Source organism: Perissodus microlepis, chromosome 17 (genome assembly GCF_051167445.1).
Source record: "Perissodus microlepis isolate ML-2025 ecotype Zambia chromosome 17, ASM5116744v1, whole genome shotgun sequence".
NCBI classification, from domain to species: Eukaryota; Metazoa; Chordata; class Actinopteri; order Cichliformes; family Cichlidae; genus Perissodus; species Perissodus microlepis.
The window spans coordinates 21,581,959-21,601,574 of NC_140477.1; the positions used below are offsets into that span (position 1 = coordinate 21,581,959).

Sequence of the window (19,616 nt, forward strand, 5' to 3'; positions counted from 1 at the left end):
GGTCAGCAGAAATGAGCACAAATGAAATAAGAATGAATTAATCTCAGCAAAATATTCACTTATTTGGTTTGGCTAATGTAAGAGGGGCGGAGCACATGTCTTATATTCCACCTATCCACCAGGGGGCAACCTAGATATTTTTACTTTGTTAAAGGGCAGTCAGATTAGTGCTGATTTTATTTATTTATCTGTTGTACTCACAGGAGTTTTAATCCAAATAATTTTGTAGTACAATAATTATGTCATAATTAGCTCATGTTTACAGATCAAAGGCCCTTATTTTCACCTCTTGAATACAAAAGTTCCATCTTATTTTTCTATCTTCTGTCTGCTCCCAGCCACAAAATGACAAATGTGTTGTCCTTTGCCTTTGTCTTTGTCCTCAGGCACATTCATCATCTCTTAAAGAGTGATTTTATCATCTGATCAGGAAAAATAAACGGGGACTTTAGCAGTAGCAGACTTGTCGCTCTCTGTTTTGAAAAAATAAACACCACAAGGAATTTATTTTACTCATGAAGGTCAAACTTGAAAATAAGCAAAGTGAGAAAAAGAAAGTTCATTGGACTTGTTCTTTTTGTCTCCTTTTGTCACTTTTCATTCATCATCTTTCTTCTCATCTTGTCTTCATTTTTTCTATACTTCTTTCCTCTCCTTGTGTCCTTACCTCCTCTTTTCTAGGTCCATCTTCTCTAAAGTCCATCCACTGCTTCCCTCTCTCCTCTTCCTCCCTCTCTTGCTCCTGGTCACCTCCACACGCTGACTTTGATTCTTACGAGGTTGAGTGTCGGCGCTACGATGACCGGGAGCTGATCTCAGCATTGAAGCTAGCGGGAGGCGTCACAGCGGTGACACTGGACCACTTGGAGCCATACAGGAAATACTCTGTGACGGTCAGAGTGTCATCAGCCGGACAGACGAGCCCACCAGTGACACACACCACCATCACTATGATCGACCGTGAGTTTAAATACACGCTCACAAGGATCTTCATTTAAATAAGGCAGTCTCAGGCACCTAACCTGGACCTAAACCTTTTTTGACCTGAGCCCTGAACTAAGACCCTTTAAACATGTGAGGACTGACCCAGAACAGTCCTCACTTTTCATTAAATTTCATTGGTCCTCACATTGATAGATAGACAAGCATACATACACACACCAATATTCCCCTCAGGTAAAGTGTTGGATTTGGTTGTTTAAATAAAACCTTCGTTTAAGTAGGACTGCTCACCTGGGAAACAAAGAGGGAACTGAAGACTGACTTTACTCCGAGTTTGTGCATAGTCAGTTTTCTTTACCTGTTTCAGTGGCATTAATGCTCAAATATCATGATTTACTTTGTGACTATTCTATACTTTTCTGAACTAATTCCTTAAAAACGCTCAAATGTTTTTAACTTGTAGTTAAGCTTTATGTCCACTGCCATCTTGGGTTTCTGTAGCCAAACACAATCACATTTGGAGGAGAGGGTGGAATGCTAAGGCGGGATTCAGTGACTGATGTTTGACTTTACTGCTGTGATTGACACATCAACAATAACCAGTAATCACATGGCAAGCTAGAAATACCTCAATTAGCAGTTACCATGAGTCAAACTAGCAGCCCATGACTAACTTAAAGCAACATAAAGCAGCTCTTGTGAAAAGATTTCTCCTTACTTAAAAGTCCAAGAAAAGCGTCCAGCAGACATTTTTTTTGCATCACTGACTTTGGCACAGCTGCCCATCAGCTGTCCACCCATAATTCACTCCCAGATTGTGGTTCACATTTTAGCGAACTCGCCATGAGTTTTTTCACTAATAACATTCAGGTTTAAGGTCACATTTGTCATTTTACAAGCAAACTAAATTGTGATTGATTGTTCACTCACTCTAAAGCCCAGCTCTTATTTGAATAAGCCAACTTCATGACTTCATGATCCTGTCATGGGTGCCAGAGAGAAACAGAAGGGATCTGACTCGACACCATCTGGTTTTCTGTGTTTGCTGTCAAACCCATTTGTTTCTGCTGTATATGTATGTAGCTATACCTTAGACTGAATTGGAACTAAAAGCCGTTATCTTTAATTTATTAAGGGTCTAAAACCTCTAAATAGCACACTTCCTCCTATGATTCTATCTAACTAGGCCAAGTTTGAACATCTGGTGCAGTCAACTCCTGCTACAATAAAAAATAAACAGCAGAAGGGAACTTTTGTGTGTGTGTGTGTGTGTGTGTGTGTGTGTGTGTGTGTGTGTGTGTTCACAATGAAGGAAGGAGACGCACATACAGGTTCTTAATCTTTGAAGTGTCACTTTATTTTTCTCTTTGCCCTTTTTGAAAAAGTCACCATGACCCCAAACACTCTGGAAACTTTTCTCCTCTGCTAGAACCTTTTCCTTTCTTCTCTTTGTCCCCCCTTAGTTCACGTCCATCTCTTCCTCCCTCTTTGTGCTTGTGTTGCATTATAAATCATGATGACACAAGCGCACTGGAAACAGAAAAAGGCAGAAAATCCACAAGTTCTTTTATAGGTGGCAGTTCAGGAAAAGAGAAAGCTAAGGATGAAACTGGGAGAAAGAGCGAATGGAAATTGGAAAAGCCAGTTTCTTCAGAAACAACAAAACTATATTTTTATATACTTTTCACAGTGTTGTGGTATACTAGTAGTAATGATCACCATGTGATACTATTGTGCTGATTGTGGAAGCATAATATTGTTTTTCTCTTTTGAGAATTTTTGTTTTTATAAACTTTTGTACATTTCTTGTTTCAGATTTTTCAGAAAAAACATTTCAATGTGCTGTTTATTTTGCAATTAATATTACAATATTTTTAAATGCCATGAATAATCATGTATGTCATATGATAATTTCACAGTTATAAAATAGTTTATGAGCTTGATAAAATGTCCAAATCTTGAGAAAATAAACAAAAATTCCAACTTAATTTTTAAAATGATTACTGCAATAATTATGAGCTAAAAATACATTTAATAAAAAGTCAAAATGGCACTTATCCAATGAAAACAAAATTAAGATTGGAACAATATTTTAATTTTTTAACTTATAGTTTTGAGTTGCTAAGAATTTCTTTACAACTATATCTTAATTATGACTTACAAGGTATTTACATCTATAATTGCGATAATGAACAATAACTGTGGCTTAAGGGACAAAGCTAAATTCTAAGAAACATGTTTTGACTTTGACAAAACTATTAACATGACAATTTATTATTTATAAATTTAATCAAATCATCATGAAATATGAAATAAAAAGAAGTTTTAAAAAAATATTAGACATGTAATTATAATGTATGACCTGATGAAGGTAATTTGTATTAAAACATTTATTTTTTGGGTTTTTTTTGTTTGTTTGTGTGTTTACTTGATTGACACTTTGTTTAACCAGTCCTCTCTCCTGTCAGGCCCTCCTGTCCCGCCTCAAAGCGTACGTGTCACCAAAAGGTCATCGAAGATCAAGTCATCCTCCATCCTTTTTCGCTTTAACTGCTCCTGGTTCAGCGACACCAACGGAGCCGTCCGATACTTTACCGTGATCGTGGCAGAGTCTGATGGTACAAACACACCAACACATGTTTACATTACTTTGACTTACATTCATTTCCAGACAGACAAACTGGAGGTAGACAAGTTTTTTTGTCTCTTCTGACAGCCAATGAAATGCTGCAGCCGGAACAGCGCCACCCACTGCCCTCATACCGCGACTACATCAGCAACTCATCCGTCAGAGCCTATCAGACTGCCTACTTCGCCAGCCGCTGTCCACAGGACACTGAGAGCTCTGCTGGGCAGGTAATCTGCAAATTACTTGTTGAAATAGATCTTTTTCTACCTTTTCTAAAAATGCAAGAAAAATATTTGTTTTCTGTAGACTTGACATAAACAACCAAACCTTTAGTCATAATAAAGGTGCTGATTAAACTCAAGATTCTGATGTTCATGAAGAACATTTTTATTTATTGTTTATTTGCATAATTAAAATTTAAGACATTAGAATTAAAATATTACATTTTATTAAATTTTTTAAGATAATTTTTAAAAAAGTGAAGAAGTTAAAAAAATGATCACACTCACCCTCTGAATAAGAACTGTGCTGTGTGTATATCTGTCAATATATTAATATGGTCAATCAATACCTGATCAGGTGGTGGAGGTGAACCTGGGCGCAGGAGGAGACCGGCTGGGGGGATCCTGTGATCATTACCATGACGGTGACCTCTATCTGAGTGACAGCTACGGTGCCTTCTGTGACGGGCCGCTGAAAGCCAAAACATCATACAGGTAATGAGAAACTGATGCTGCTGAAGTGCCACTGAGCACAGAAACACCTCCCCTCAGCTACTGACCGTGTATGTGTGTGTGTGTGTGTCCGCTCGCGCAGGCTAAGCGTGCGAGCCTTCACCCGACTGTTTGACGAGAACCACAGAGAGTTTTCTCAGCCGCTCTTCACTGACACTTACCTGTCAGAGCCACTCCGGACGCACGCAGGTGAGACGGCCGACCATTTTCGGTTTAGTTTAACCAAACCTAACTTTTCCGTAAACTAAGGATAGCAATGAGTAGAATTAATGAATTTTTTGGGACCATCTCATCTAAATTTTTAAAAATTTGCAGTGTCTTTGAGTTTTGACGCATTAACATGACACAGATGTTTTATCTACACCTTCCACTCAAGGGCACATGAAGTAAAAGCTGAAACATCACAGCTGGTCTGTCTAACCTCAGCTATCTCCCGATATGTGTTGTTCTTTGTCAGAGCCTCTAGGCGGCGTGGTGGAGGGTCTGAGTGCTGGCATGTTCCTCATTGGTATGATGGTGGCAGTCGTCTCTCTGCTGGCCTACAGACAGAGGCTACGCAAAGTGTGAGTACACTGGGCATTCTGCTTGTAGTTACCTCAAGGACGCTTGGAAGTGTAAGATCAGCCAAAACATGGGCTGCTCATTTCCTGCTCTTTAATCTGAAACTCCACTACGGGAGCTTTGCATGAGTCAGTGTTTGGGAGTTTAAAACACAGCTGTGTATTTGAATGATTTTCAAATTAAATCATCTAGGTTTTTTTTCTCTTAGAGACCTATGAAGGTGCTGAACTCTAGTTGGTCATGTTAGCGCATCCTTTCCCTGCTCACAGTTTCACTGTGAGTGCACCTCCTCACACGCGGAGTGGAGCAGAGATAGACACAGAGGGGAAATATTAATATAACAACAAATTACATAATCTTCAAAACAAATGTTAAACCGATCAGAAAAAAACGGGAAAGCCACAGTTTGTAATCAAGTGAAAAACAAAGTGAAATATAAGAAAAGTTGTTGATGAAGCCGGATTAGGCTGAGATCCAAACACTGGATTGCTGGCTTCTACCTTTTTCAAACACTTACTTCATTATTTGAACCTGTGGTCATGTTTGTTTGGACCATCTGACAGTTTAAGATTGTGCAAAGAAAAAGGAGAATATAATTTGGCTAATTTTAAAAGTTTTTCTATTTCAGACTAAGAACAGAATAGTAAACATTTTTTTTAACTACAGCTTAGAGTTTGTTACCTTTAAGTTGAATCTGTTCTTCTGTTTGCAGATTTTCTCTTGTATAAGTCTAAACGATGGACACTTTAACAGCTTTTTAAAGAATATCCGAGATAACACACATTCCTTTTTTAATACTACACCATCAGTGCCACTAAATCTGGATGGGGCGTTGTCTCTGTGGCATCAGTGTGAAATTTCCAACTGGCTTCATGACTTTATGTAACATTTATGGCGCCACAACAGAGCCCTGAACAGAAAATTAGCTCCAAAATGTCACATCAGTTTTCTCACAGTCATTTAGCTGTTAAACTAATTTACAGAGTTAATTAGTTGTGATTTGGTGAACACGTTTATTAGCGTAGAGGGCAGGGCTCGAATGTTTTCATTGGTTTAACTCTTTGATCTTAATGTTCCTAATCAGTGCTGATATTTTCTGTGTAGGGCTGTGCAGGAGAACCCGGTGGTGAGGATGAGCATGTGGAAAGAAGTTCCAACTTCAGGGATGTATATGGGCGTCCGGAGGTAAGTTTGTGCGCACGGCACATCTATAATTATTCTTCTTCAGTACGTGAGAGAGGGAGAGATTAGTTTCCAACGCCTCCCACGTCCAATATGTGAGTGTGTGAAGAAGAATTAGTTTCCAATAAAGTGCTCACTCCCTCTCTCAGATTACCTCATCATTCACCCACCACAGGCCGCAGCATCTGTTAATTAGTGTGTGTGTGTGCGTGTCTGCATACGTTTGTATATTGGCCACAGCTCATCAACCACAAATGTAACAGAGCGCAGAAACAAAGCTTCTCTGTGCTTCATAAATGACCCCAGCTTACAGTTACAGCGTGTTTTTTAACTGGACATAAAGACGATGCTCCTCTGCGTTTGCTAGTAGCAGTGATTATCAGATCTCAAATTCACTTGGAAACAAATCGCAGATGAAAAATTCCTGCATTATTTAGGCCAGAACCGACCAGAGGGTCCAATTCGGCTTACGGGGACATCTTTGCAAGGCGTGAAAATTGCAGTAATGTGATTAGACGCGAGTGTTTTAAACCCACCGAATGTGTAAAAATAGGCTGTTGTTGTGGTATTTTTCATATTACATGTCTGTCAGACATCTCAGCCTGTCCATCATTCTGTCACAGGATAGGCCAGCCCACCTCAGCTTGTGGGCCATGAATTAAAATGACTTTAAGGTCACAAATGTAAGGTTTTCTTTGACTGAGTATATGAGATGTTTTAAGTGTTGATTGAACCAGCTAAATTATAGATGATTAAATTAAACCCCATTTTTGCATAAAATCACAGTCAATGACATTTTAGAACAAGGGTGTCAAATCTAAGGCCCGGGGGCCAGAATTAGCACAACAAGGACTCCAATCCAGCTCGCTGGACTGTTTTAGAAAAAGAAAGCTCTAGGAGAGCATAAATTTTGGACTGTTACATACAGCTTTTTCTTTGATAAAGACTTCACCAACACAATTAAGTAATAGATAAATAATTAAATAATAGAGATGTTTTGACTGTCTACTAGACTGGAAATATTGCTATAACAGAACCATATTGTATTCTTCTTACTGCATAATGTTACAAGAGGCGATAAAACTATGCATAATGTATCATTTTCACTCCTGTATTATGTTTGTGTTACTGTCTAGTTGATTATCCACCTTTATAAACCAACCTATGTTTCACCACCTTATTGTACTGTCACATGGATTAATTCAGTTTTTTAATCTTCTGTTGCAGTAACCGTCGGATCACCAGGTGAGAGTTTAGAGCTTTATTTCTGAAACTTTGTATGTGATTAATTTGTTGAAATGGCTAAAAATCACCACTCTACCTCCAGTATATACCTTTTGCTGAGTATTTGTCCATCTTTCTCTGGTCAGTCCTATCAAAGCGGGCCATTTTGAGTCGCATCTGACCAAGCTGCAGGCCGACTCCAACTACTTGCTTTCTGAAGAGTTTGAGGTAAGTGTATGAAAATTATTACAAAAAGTGTGTTCAAGAACCTGATCAATCATACCATTTGTTTGTTGGGCATGTCTTCAGTTTTCATTTGGAGTGTTAAATCTCAGGAAGACAGAAAGACACACTGTTTCTTTTACCAGAGGTTTTGCATATTAATAATATTAAATCACTGTTGTAGCAGCCCTTGGCATCAAGAATGACAGAAGAGTCTCTAATGGGTGCAGCCATTTATTTCCTCACCAAACACGGCTCACTCTGTTGACATCATTGAGCACCTTTAAAACTACAAAATAAGGAAAAATTAATACCCACACAGTCCCTTTGACCAATAAGCAATAACAACAAATGAACTTAAATTAAATCAGGTAAATTAAAAAAACAAGTACTTCGGCGATATACAGTCACTGATTAAATAAAACAAAATAGGTCTTTATAACTGCATCAAAGTGCGTCACAGTTCAGTTGAATAACATCAGATCACACTGTTGGGATAACTCTGGGTTTTGGACAGTTCTGGTCAGGCCCAAAACATCTTACACTCAAAAACCTTGAAAGTCTTCCTATCGTGTACCAAATCAAACTGCTTGTTCTGGGCTCATGCTTATGCCAGTTGGCTGTTGGTTCGACTTGCCCGCCTTTTCAGAACCATTTTGCTTTTCAACCATTGCTTCTCTGAAACTTAAAGGTCAAGTAATGTACCATGACTCTGATGAGGAATGGCACTGGTTTTCTTCAAAAGCAGATTTTTGGCTGGTCTTGTTAGTCACAAAGTCCTCATGTTTATAACTGTACAAATGTAATTATTCTCATCTCTGTTCAGGATCTGAAGGATGTCGGCCGTAACCAGACGATGGATGTCGCCCGAGTGCCGGAAAACCGAGGAAAGAACCGCTACAACAACATCCTGCCATGTAAGTGCAGTTTTTAGCTTTAAAGCTTTTTTGCTTCTCAAAAAGTTAAAAAGAAAAAAGAAAAAAAAACAGTCACTCCACATAACAGTTAGCTGACAACCCTTCAAGTCCCTCAGTGAGAAAGAAAAATAAATCAAAGTGGAAATCATGGCAATTATCACATCGTCAAGAGCTTTAATGAGGCAGCACCTGTTCCCTTGGCGACAAGGATGAACTCTGAGGCTTGAGGTGATAAAAGCATTCATAATTACACAATACTACTGAAAATACAGCATCTATGTGGAATATTTACTCATTTAATTAGCTTTTCGTTTCCATTTCTTAGCCACCCAAGCAGATTGTCCTCTATATTATTTATTATCCACACACAACCAGCAGATTAAAAACTATAAAATGGTATGTCCTCCAACCAGTTGATCAGCTGATACCAACAACTAGCCAAATTTAATTGATCTTAAAGTTTCAGCCCTCGTATCTGAGTCCAGTTTAATGAATTTGCATAACTGAATTTTTGCTCATTCAAAGGTAGTGTGATGATGGGCTGAAAAACGGCTAAATTATATTAAGGATGGATTGATTTAAAAAAAAAGAAAGAAAGAAAAAGAAAGGAGCTGTTTTAAATAATGACACTGAATCTGAATGCAATCTTTACTCAGGTAACAATAACATTTGCTTGAAATAGCACAAAAGAGTTGCTGTTTTAATTGTTATTACTCAATTAATGAATCATCTGTTAAATGTAATGTTTAAAATTATGATACATCTGTGAAAATGTTTTCCGTCTGCGTCGTTGGGGATGATGCCTAATTATTTTTAAGTGTTTGAAATGTTAGTTCATTGATTTTTTGCTATGGGAGTGATATACAGACAGATTTCTAATCACATGAAGATTGTTTGGTACATCTGTTTTACGCAATTATAAAGGAAATATCCACATCCACAATTTGTCATTTTCAAAGTTTTTCCTTCTGAAGTATCCTCAGTTTAAAATAAAGTAATTAAGCATCCGCCATTTATAACTGCAAAAAAATCAGATTTATGACTCGAGGTGCCACATTTACAACATCACCTCTATAATTAACTGTCAGAGAAGTAAACACACTTACACCACACACACACACACACACACACACACACACACACTCTCTCTCTCTCTCTCTCTCAGTGAAATGAGTCATTACTGAGTCTGTTTCACATTCACACATCTTTCACATTCAATAATAAGAACCTCAGGAAAGCTGTGAGAGACGCTGTTTTCATTACTTATTCTGGAGTGGATGTGTTAGAATTTCACCATCAGACATAAACTGCATCCTTTACCCTACGGTGAAACATTAATGTGACCATATTGATTAAACTATAAGGAATCTGCGCTTATTGCTTTTACAAATATGCCCTCAGTAGCTCAAAATGATGGTTGTTTCTTCACTAAGTGGACTGATAGAAATTTAATTGGGCAATTTTCATAATTGTTAGTTTTTGGCTGATTTAAGGTTAAATGTGCGAATCTGATGTTTAGTATTATTGCAAAGCTGCAATAAGATGATATAAATTTTATTAAAATGGCAAGAAAAAAATAAGAATAACTGAATGACTGAGAGCATCAGTTAAACCTGTTTTTAATCCAAAATTTTTAATGTTATCCAAACAATTGCAAACAATTTTAAATAAATATTAATAAATATTAATTTATCCCTGATTTTTCCTCTCTGTTCGAGACTACCACACTACCACTACCAAACAGATGAGCCTTTTTTCTATATACTGACAGTTTAATAAAGGTTAACTGATAAAAAAAAAAAAAATGTGAAAAAAGACATTTTAGTGAAACTTCTACAATGATGAAACACAGAAAACAAGAAACAAGAAAACTGGAGCAATACTTCAGAGTCAGAGTCTGGCTGTTGCCCTGTGGTGCTTTTATAGCCTTCACACTTTTAGTTCTGGGCGTACAAACTGATTTTAGGTAAATGACTACTTAATAAATAACCTCTAAAAGTGCCCAGCTCAGCAGCAAACAGCAGACAGTTACAGCTTTTGAAAAAAGAGAAACCTTAAGAAGCTAAAAACCCAGAAATTATTTATAAGAACAGGTGGAGACCAAAAATGGAGCTAAAACGCCTTGTGGTTACATTGCTCTGTGGATACTGGATGTAGTGGGAGGAATTCAGTCAACATTTATTAAACCAGTTCAGTACTCATTGCATTAGAGTTAGTTTAAACTACACGTTAAAGATAATGAAAGCCGCTGGTGACTTATTTCTTCATTTTTCTAGATGATTCTACCCGAGTGAAGCTGTCGTACCTGGAGGACGACCCCTGCTCCGATTACATCAACGCCAGCTACATACCTGTATGAGCACATGCTAAAAAGCACAAACTGAGCGCACACACTGACAATGACACTAATACCGCCTCTCTTGCCTACATGTGCAGGGTAATAACTACCGCAGGGAGTACATCGCCACCCAGGGGCCGCTCCCGGGTACGAAAGATGATTTCTGGCGAATGGTGTGGGAGCACGGCATCTACAACATCATCATGGTGACCCAGTGTGTGGAGAAAGGACGGGTGAGGCGTCCGCTTGATCAAAATGTCCACTTGAGTGGAACGATTATGAAACTGAAATTATGAGCTTTGATTGCAAGCTGAAAAGAGCTCCAGATTCTTCTCACAGGTTAGCAAAGGAAGATAAACTCAACCCTGATAAGTAATTAAACTATATGAATGCTGTGTTTCCAGGTGAAGTGTGACCAGTACTGGCCTGCAGACAGAGAGCCTCTATACTACGGTGATCTGGTCATTCAGATGCTGTCAGAGTCTGTCCTGCCTGAGTGGACCATCCGAGAGTTCAAGATCACCTCGGTATGCCTCTTTTTACTCTCGTTTTTTATTCCAGCGTAAAAATGTAGAAAAGCAGTAATATCTAAAGAATGAAGAAGGCATATATTTATTGTGAAGCTTTCATTTTCATAACTTCTCCAAATAAAGCTCATGTGATAAACATGGCCAAACAATGTCTGTAAAGCTAAAGGTGCAGAGATTTGAGGTTTTAAGGGGATATCCTTATACAGTATGTTTATCTCTGTGACAGACAGTCCACCCACCTGCTGTTCAAATATCTGTTAAAAGGGGAGGAGCTAAAACAGCTTGTTTCATGGAGAGGGTGAATCGAGAGGCTACAGAAGGATTATTCAGATTATTTCTGCATTTTTTTGGTGTGGCCATGAAAAAGTTGATTTCCACTATGTTATGTTGAAACGAACGTTATGTCGTTATGTTACATTATGTCTAAAGCCTCAAAATCCAGACCTTGAATGCTGCTATGGGTGATAACAATCCTAATAAATCCATTATCGACCTGGACAGGAGAGCAGCTGCAGTTATCCTCGGGTACTGCGTCACTTCCACTACACGGTGTGGCCTGATCACGGCGTCCCTGAGAGCACCCAGTCCCTGATCCAGTTTGTCAGGACAGCCCGGGACTATGTGGACCGATCGCCCAGCACCGGAGCCACCGTCGTTCACTGCAGGTAGATGCTTGAGACTGTCCTCAGGGAGAAATCTGATTGGCTGTGAGTTAACAGAATCCCGTCATTAGAACCAAAAAAAAAAAAAAGTGAACTATTAGGTCCTTGAACCTTCTTTGATTCTCTGTTTAAGAGCTTTGATAACTGGATGTTTTTGCTTGTTAGTGCTGGAGTCGGGCGCACAGGGACCTTCATTGCTTTGGATCGGGTTCTGCAGCAGCTGGACTCCAAAGGAACCATCGACCTTTACGGCTGCGTGTTCGACCTCCGCCTGCACCGCCAGCACATGGTCCAGACTGAGGTAAGAGCTACATTCAAATATTTAAGTATTTAGCTTTGAATTCTAGGACATTCGTTTGACTATTTGATTTCAACTTGTCCACCAGACATTTCTCCCACTTAGACCAGTGATTGTAGCACTTCAGTTCACCTCATTATGTTTAGCAGATATTTTAGTCATTATTTCAATTTTACTTATTAGAATATGATTAAGGATAGTCCCACATGGAAGCAAAGGCAAACAACAATAAACTTTGAAATAAACCAGTCGCAAAAAAACAAATAATTGGAAGAAAAGAAACCAGATTTCATTGGCTATTGATAAATCTGCATGGTTTATGTTAATACATTATTAAAACTGAAACTATTAGAAGAGAAACATCAGGAAATATTGACCCAAACTAGAATTTAACTACCAATAAAGATTTAAAAGTTGGATGTTACCCTCCTTTTTAGCAAATATTGAATGCAAATTGGTTTTGAAAAAACAGTTTATGATGACGTTACCACACCCAAAACAGTTTGTAGTGAATCAAAAAAAATGCTATAGTACATAAAAAACAAGTTGAACCATTATTATTACAATGAGAATTTTAGACTAAACTGGAGCTACATCATTAAAACGTGAGAAAATATTAATAATGGAAGTTATCAAATATGCTAGTCTGAAAATTCTACCAATTACTGTCGTTATAATACTAAATTGCCAATCTTGATCAAACCTGGATCAAACAAATAAAGGCAAGGCAAGTTTATTTGTATAGCACAATTCAACAACAAGGTGATTCAAAGTCTTTTACAGAGACATTAAAAACAAAAACAAATAAAAAGCATGATTTAAAATTGATTAAAAAAAAAACCCCAAAAAAACAAAACAGTAGATAAAATCAGAACAGTAGATAAAATCAGTAGTTAAAATTAAAGTTTTGAAATTTAAGCTTAAAAGTGTGGATTTGGTGTTTTATTCAAATGCAGCTCAGAATAGGTGAGTCTTCAACCTGGATTTAAATAAACTGAGTGTTTCAGCTGATCTGAGGCTTTCTGGGAGTTTGTTCCAGATATATGGAGCATAAAAGCTGAATGCAGCTTCTCCATGTCTGGTTCTGACTGGGAACTGATAAAAAACCAGATCCAGATGACCTGAGGGAAAGGAAAGGAAAAATAAAGAAAAAACAAAGCTGATTTAGTTTTAGATTTAGTCTTAATCATGTGTTTTAGTCAATTCAATTTTATTTGCTGACGAAAGGATCAATAGTATTTTGTCCTTTTGCATTAGTTTTTATTTTGTTATCGTCGTGTTTTTGTCAGAAATAAAAAAGGTTATTGATGAAAACTGACAAATTATTGGTCAGTGAAATTAACGTCTGTGTTTTCCATGGGACATGAATGAATTCTGCAGTGACTGCTCTAAAAGCACCGGAAGGTGTTTATTACAACATTATAACGGTCTTGTTGCATTGCAGTGCCAGTATGCCTTCCTGTATCAGTGTATTCGGGATGTCCTGAGAGCCAGAAAGCATCGCAGCGAACAGGAGAACCCTCTCTACCCCATCTACGAAAACTTCAACCCTGAGTACTGCAGAGGTGAGACTGTTTCTAACATTTGTCATCACAGCCCAGAAATGAAACAATCCACCTGTGGATCTGAACCGTCCCATTTCTGTGTTTGACAGTTGAACTGAAACTGCATTTATATATTTCAGTAGAAACTGTGTATTTGTCTGCAGCACACATAAATCACAGTTATTTTTTTTCCTTTTTTGTCCCTTTGTTTTCTCAGATTTCATTTACACTGGACGCTAAAGAGATGACGATGTTCATGCGATCAAAACGAGGAAACATTCCAACACAAGAAACGGACAAAACAGGGAATATATATAAATAAGTCCAAGATTGTAAAAACCTTTTTTCAGGGCTGTAGTTCTTGCACTCTGAATCACTGGTTTTACAGCAACAAATTCATTGAGGAAAAGTAGAAATTAAAGTGCAGATTTGGGATTAAATAAAAACAAAGCATAAGACAAGTCGGAGGTTCTGGGTTTGTTGGCGCTGCAGGGAAGACTTTCGTAGCTAGAGCTGGTGATCAGCTGGTGATCAGCACAATCTGAGAAAAGTTTTTAAAATTTAGTAAATTTAGCAAATAACACCTCACAGACTTTCCACTAAATCTACAGTCTGATTTTATTCAACACAAGAATCCAAAACCATTAAAACATCTGACACTTATTATTTTTAACCATACATTTATATATTTTAAAAAAGGATTGAATGATAATTGTGCAGCATATTATTATAATTATATAGTCATTTCTGTAATTTTGAATAAATCATCTTCCGTAAAGCTGTTTAAGAACTGTGAGTACCTGTTAAATAATCTGCATCTGAGCTCAGATTGGCATGCAAATTGGATTTCTTTTTTTTTTTTTTTCTAAATCCACCTGACAGTCCAGCAAAGTCCACCAGCTAAACATACTGGAACAGCTCAATTTACAGGACTGCTTTGACTCAAACCTACAGAGAGAAGGCACAAATGATCGATCAAATTCAGCCCTATCTGAATCCTAAATGTTAAAAAAAAATATATAGTTTATTGTCAACAAAAACAACAAACTTTGAAAAATTAAATTGTTAGAAATGGATTTAAACTCATTGAAAAACATAGTGGAGTCCCTTTAATGTAGGCACTGGTTGATCTCAGGTTGTTGTGATCCAAATAATAACTGAGTGACAGCAGGGAAGGAAAGAGCCATCTATTTTTTATACCCTCCAGTATGTTCTCACTCACTGCTCCATATAAGCTGTTTATTTAAAAATTCTAAACACACATATTGCTGTATGTAAATATAGATGTAATACTCTTTTTTTTTCTTTTTTACAATATGATGAATATATATGTCTGTCAACAACTGCCTGCATGTGTAATACTTCTGTTTCTCTTTTATACCTGTTGAGTAGCTGCAAGCAAACATAACCTGCTGTATTCAGACTTTAAAGAGGCTTTATTCTCTGTCATATATTTTATAATACAGCATTAGACATTCATGTTAAACGTGGCTAAAGTTTTAAATACTGAGGTATGCAAATGTAATCCCTGTAAACAAAAGTACTTTTAGTACAGATCACAAGCTCCAAGTGCTGCACCTCAACTGGCTTCTGAAAGCTGGCTAATCATAAGATAAGTTTTAAGAGAGGGGAGGGGCCTTAAAGAGACAGTAGCCTGTTTCTCAGAGGATTAAAAAAATAATAATAGTAAAAATACTCGATATCACATTAAGCTACTTTACTAGCCTGAGAAGAAAGCTCTGGAGTTGGAAATGAGCACACTGATCTCCTCTTTAATGTAATTAATGCTTGTAAACCATTTAAACTTTAAACATAAAAGACTGAAGTATGAATACAATGCAGAAACCTCATGTTTTCTTTTCCATATTTAATAAAACCATCATTATAAATATTGTGAAAGAATTTGACTTTTGTGATTGTATACGTTTCTAGAAAAAGCAGAGATTTTTTTCTCATTTTTAAATATTTAAAACTTGGCCAAACTTCTTTTTTCTGTTCAACTCAGATGCTGGAGGATTTTCATTTTAAATTACCTCTGCTCATGTAACATATTTTATTTTATAGTATTATGATATGACATTTTACATTTACATTACATTTAAAATACTATGGCTAAATTCATTATTATGAAAGCTGGTCTGCACTTTTTCTTTTTTTAAAGGTTTTCTCGGATACATTCGACCTGCTGGATTGTTTTATGTAGACTTTAATATGTTTGTCATATCGTGATGGATTCATGAAAGTGATTTGGATTTAAATAACCAGGCCCTAAGAAAATGTGTAATTGAGTTTTAGAATTTGCTGTCCTGTTGTTGTAAACTTGACCATAAAGTGCTGAATAAAAATATCTGCCTCACTGTTTGTGGCCTTTTTTCTTTGGGTGAAAGGTTACAGTAGCTCATAAATATTATGCACACATTTTCAAATGCTGCTTAAATCATTCTCCATGTTTAACATTTTTAAGATAATGATATTTCAAATATATAGATATTTGAAATTTAAAATAAAAAAAACTTCATTAGAATTTCGGAATTCCTCCGAAGGGTGGCTGGCCTCTCCCTTAGAGATAGGGTGAGAAGTTCGGCCATTCGGGAGGGACTCAGAGTAGAGCCGCTGCTCCTCCACATCGAAAGGAGCCAGCTGAGGTGGTTCGGGCATCTGAGAAGGATGCCCCCTGGGCGCCTCCTGGGTGAGGTTTTCCAGGCATGTCCCACCGGGAGGAGGCCCCAGGGCAGACCCAGGACATGCTGGAGAGATTATATCTCTCGGCTGGCCTGGAAACGCCTTGGTGTCCCCCCGTATAGGCTGGAGGAGATGGCTGGGGAGAGGGAGGTCTGGGCTTCTCTGCTTGGGCTGCTGCCCCCGCGACCCGGCCCCGAATAAGCAGAAAAAAATGGATGGATGGATAGAATTTTAGTTTTGCTTAAATTCAGTGATAATTTGTTTTTAGTAAATTCTTATGTGAATTTACTAAAAGCTGCTGTGAATTTTCTCCATGATAAAGAATATTTGTATCATTTGCAAATAAAATGAACCGCAATATATCTGATGATCTAGAGGTTTAGACCCCATATAACTCCACAAGCAGGGTTTAAAGGTTTGATTAATGTTCTCCCACCTTCATAAACTGTTGACTGTTGTTTATGTAACTTTTCATCCAGTCCAACGCCACCCATCTAATACCATACCTTTCCAATTTATCAATTAATATGTGATTGGCAAGTGTGTCAACAGCTTTCTTCAAGTCAATAAAGACTCCATGTGCATACTTTCTTTGACTGATACAATTTGTGATTTCTTCATTTAGTTCAATTAATGCATTAAACATTAATCAGTTTGACATAAATCCATGTCAACTCTCTATTAATAGTTTGTGTTCATTTAAATATTTATCCAGTCTATCAATAAAGTATTTCACTAGTGTTTGGGTGAATCGTGAGTGTAGAGAAACAGGCCTATTCATTTTATTTGGAATTGTACCGCCTTATAATGACAGATTGCAGATGAAGGTTGGAGATTTTTAAAATCATTCAGTTACATTTTTAACAGTTTTCATATCAATACCATTTCAGTTAGTTGAGATTTTGTCCTGACATCTCTCTACAACATCAATTATTGTATTTTCCTCTTGTGCTGTTAGAAACATTTAATTAGGATTTTTCTTCTATTTGCTCCTCTGCTCTTTCTCAAAGCAGTAATTTTATCAGCTAGGTCTTGTCTGACACTTACAAAGAATTTATTAAAATCATCATTCACATTTCTTTAGGTCTGCACTTTATAAATTCTCTGTACAGGATATATTTCTTTTTACTGGCGTTTTGCAATATCTTTGGGATCCATGGACTATCTATATAATCCATTTTTTGATTTTGTTTTTGTTTGATGATGTAGAAGAATTTGTTCAAAACAGGTACCAGAAAAAACCAATGAAAAAAATAGCAGGAATCCAAAATTGTCTGAACACAATTACTAAGAAACATAAATGTAAGCAAACAGACAAAGGCCTGACTGGGGCCCAGGCTTAAATACACACAGCAGGGTGACTGGGGCACAATGGAGACGCGTGAGATACACAATTGAAACTAATCAGGGAAAAGAAGATAGTGGAAGTGAAACTAAACACAACACAAACGAGATAAGAGACCATCAAAATAAAACCAGAAATAACTAAATCATAAGAACAACTTGCACAGACTTAGACTTTATGAGATATGGGAGAAACAGGATAAGCGGAAATATAACTCACAAAATCAAAAGTGCCAGGATCATGATATTTCTCTAGGGCTGGAACACATACTGTGTCATTTTGCATTAGTAAAATGTTTATAAAGCTACTCATCAATGCCACCATTCTCACCTGTTTGTAGATTGTTTTGTTGTCCTGCTTTTCCTTCCTGTAATTACTGTAATTACCTCAAGGTGGTGTCGGAGAGGCGGATGCTGTCCAAGATAAAGACAATGTTGGATAACACCTCCCACCCACTCCATGACATGCTGGTCAGTCACAGGAGCTCGTTCAGTGAGAGACTGAGATTACCGAAAAGCACCACTGAACGACACAGGAAATCTTTCCTGCCTGTGGCCATCTCCCTGTACAATGCATCCACTTAACACAATGGTTACTGCTACAACTACACGTTTCTTTTCCAGCTATTTATTAATGAGTGACTTATGTATATATATATATATATATATATATATATATATATATATATATATATATATATATATATATATATATATATATATGTATATATTGTACTATTCTTAGTTAGCGTATTGTCTGTCTTGTTAATGTTGGTTTATGTTGGTTTATAATGGAGCACTTTAACAAAAAAATAATTTCCCCCAGGGATCAATAAAGTATTCTGATTCTGATTCTGATTCTGAAAACTATAAAAACTGGAAGGTGGCTCTTATTGATTAACATCCCAATCATTATTTTATTGTTGGTGTCATTAGTAAATATATTAACTGTTAAAACTGAGCCGTCATTGTCTTCGGTCTAGTGATTTCTGGATTCATGCTCCTGCTACACAATGTGTTGATAAACTCTTCTGACATTCATTCCAATCCCATACCATGCAAATCTCAGGGAAAAAACAAACAAATTGCAAACTGAACAAGTACATTTTGTGTGGAAGGATTTCAGGAGAAGTCTCTTCTCACTAAAAAGAAAATGGTAGCACAGCATAGGCTTGCAAAGTTTCTTCATAACAAAGAACAAGACTTCTGGAACAAGACAAACAATAGTGTGCTTGGTTTCACGTGTTAACGTGTTAACCTCTTCGACATGTCAATGGCTGTGAACAAAGAGAAACTTGTAAATAACTCATGAAAGAATAAAGTTACGTTGAAACCAAGCACACCATTGTTTTTCTTGTGACATTACCAATAAGTTTGATGTGTCACATGGCCCTCTTCCTATTGAAAAAACAAAAGTCGTATCCAAGATGGCCGACTTCTAAATGGCCACCATGGTCACCACCCATCTTGAGGAGTTTGCCCCCTCACATATACTAATGTGCCACAAACAGGACTTTAATATCACCAACCATTCCCATTTTATTACGGTGTATCCATATAAATGGCCCACCCTGTACTTGACTCAGAGTAGTTGAGACTGAATCATCCTCTAAGACTGAGCATCACTGTCCAAAGTTTCACATCAGTTAAAGACGTTGTACAATGTTAGAATCTGGATCGTCAGAAAACCTGAAAACTTTATACAAAAACAAGAACTGAACATGAACTTGAAGCACAGTCACACCAACACATAAGAAAACTTTCTTGTGTACTGCTCCAATCTGCATCTGTGAGGCTCATTTAAAAC

At 37.2% G+C, this 19,616-nt stretch overlaps 1 protein-coding gene and 1 pseudogene across 1 annotated transcript in view; both read left to right on the plus strand.

Moving 5' to 3' along the window:
• ptprb (protein tyrosine phosphatase receptor type b) overlaps positions 1-16,144 on the plus strand; it is a 37,929-nt gene extending 21,785 nt beyond the window's left edge. The window contains exons 24-40 of the mRNA XM_084909159.1: positions 682-960; positions 3,411-3,560; positions 3,659-3,798; positions 4,151-4,287; positions 4,388-4,494; positions 4,763-4,868; positions 5,971-6,051; positions 7,276-7,293; positions 7,419-7,500; positions 8,321-8,411; positions 10,688-10,764; positions 10,848-10,982; positions 11,154-11,276; positions 11,781-11,944; positions 12,107-12,242; positions 13,684-13,804; positions 14,001-16,144. Coding sequence (XP_084765285.1) covers positions 682-960; positions 3,411-3,560; positions 3,659-3,798; positions 4,151-4,287; positions 4,388-4,494; positions 4,763-4,868; positions 5,971-6,051; positions 7,276-7,293; positions 7,419-7,500; positions 8,321-8,411; positions 10,688-10,764; positions 10,848-10,982; positions 11,154-11,276; positions 11,781-11,944; positions 12,107-12,242; positions 13,684-13,804; positions 14,001-14,023 — 1,970 coding nt within the window. The 3' untranslated portion in view covers positions 14,024-16,144. The remainder of the gene's footprint in view (positions 1-681; positions 961-3,410; positions 3,561-3,658; positions 3,799-4,150; positions 4,288-4,387; positions 4,495-4,762; positions 4,869-5,970; positions 6,052-7,275; positions 7,294-7,418; positions 7,501-8,320; positions 8,412-10,687; positions 10,765-10,847; positions 10,983-11,153; positions 11,277-11,780; positions 11,945-12,106; positions 12,243-13,683; positions 13,805-14,000) is intronic.
• The window catches only part of LOC146369571 (NACHT, LRR and PYD domains-containing protein 12-like), a 335,320-nt pseudogene that overhangs the window by 92,359 nt on the left and 223,345 nt on the right, over positions 1-19,616 (plus strand).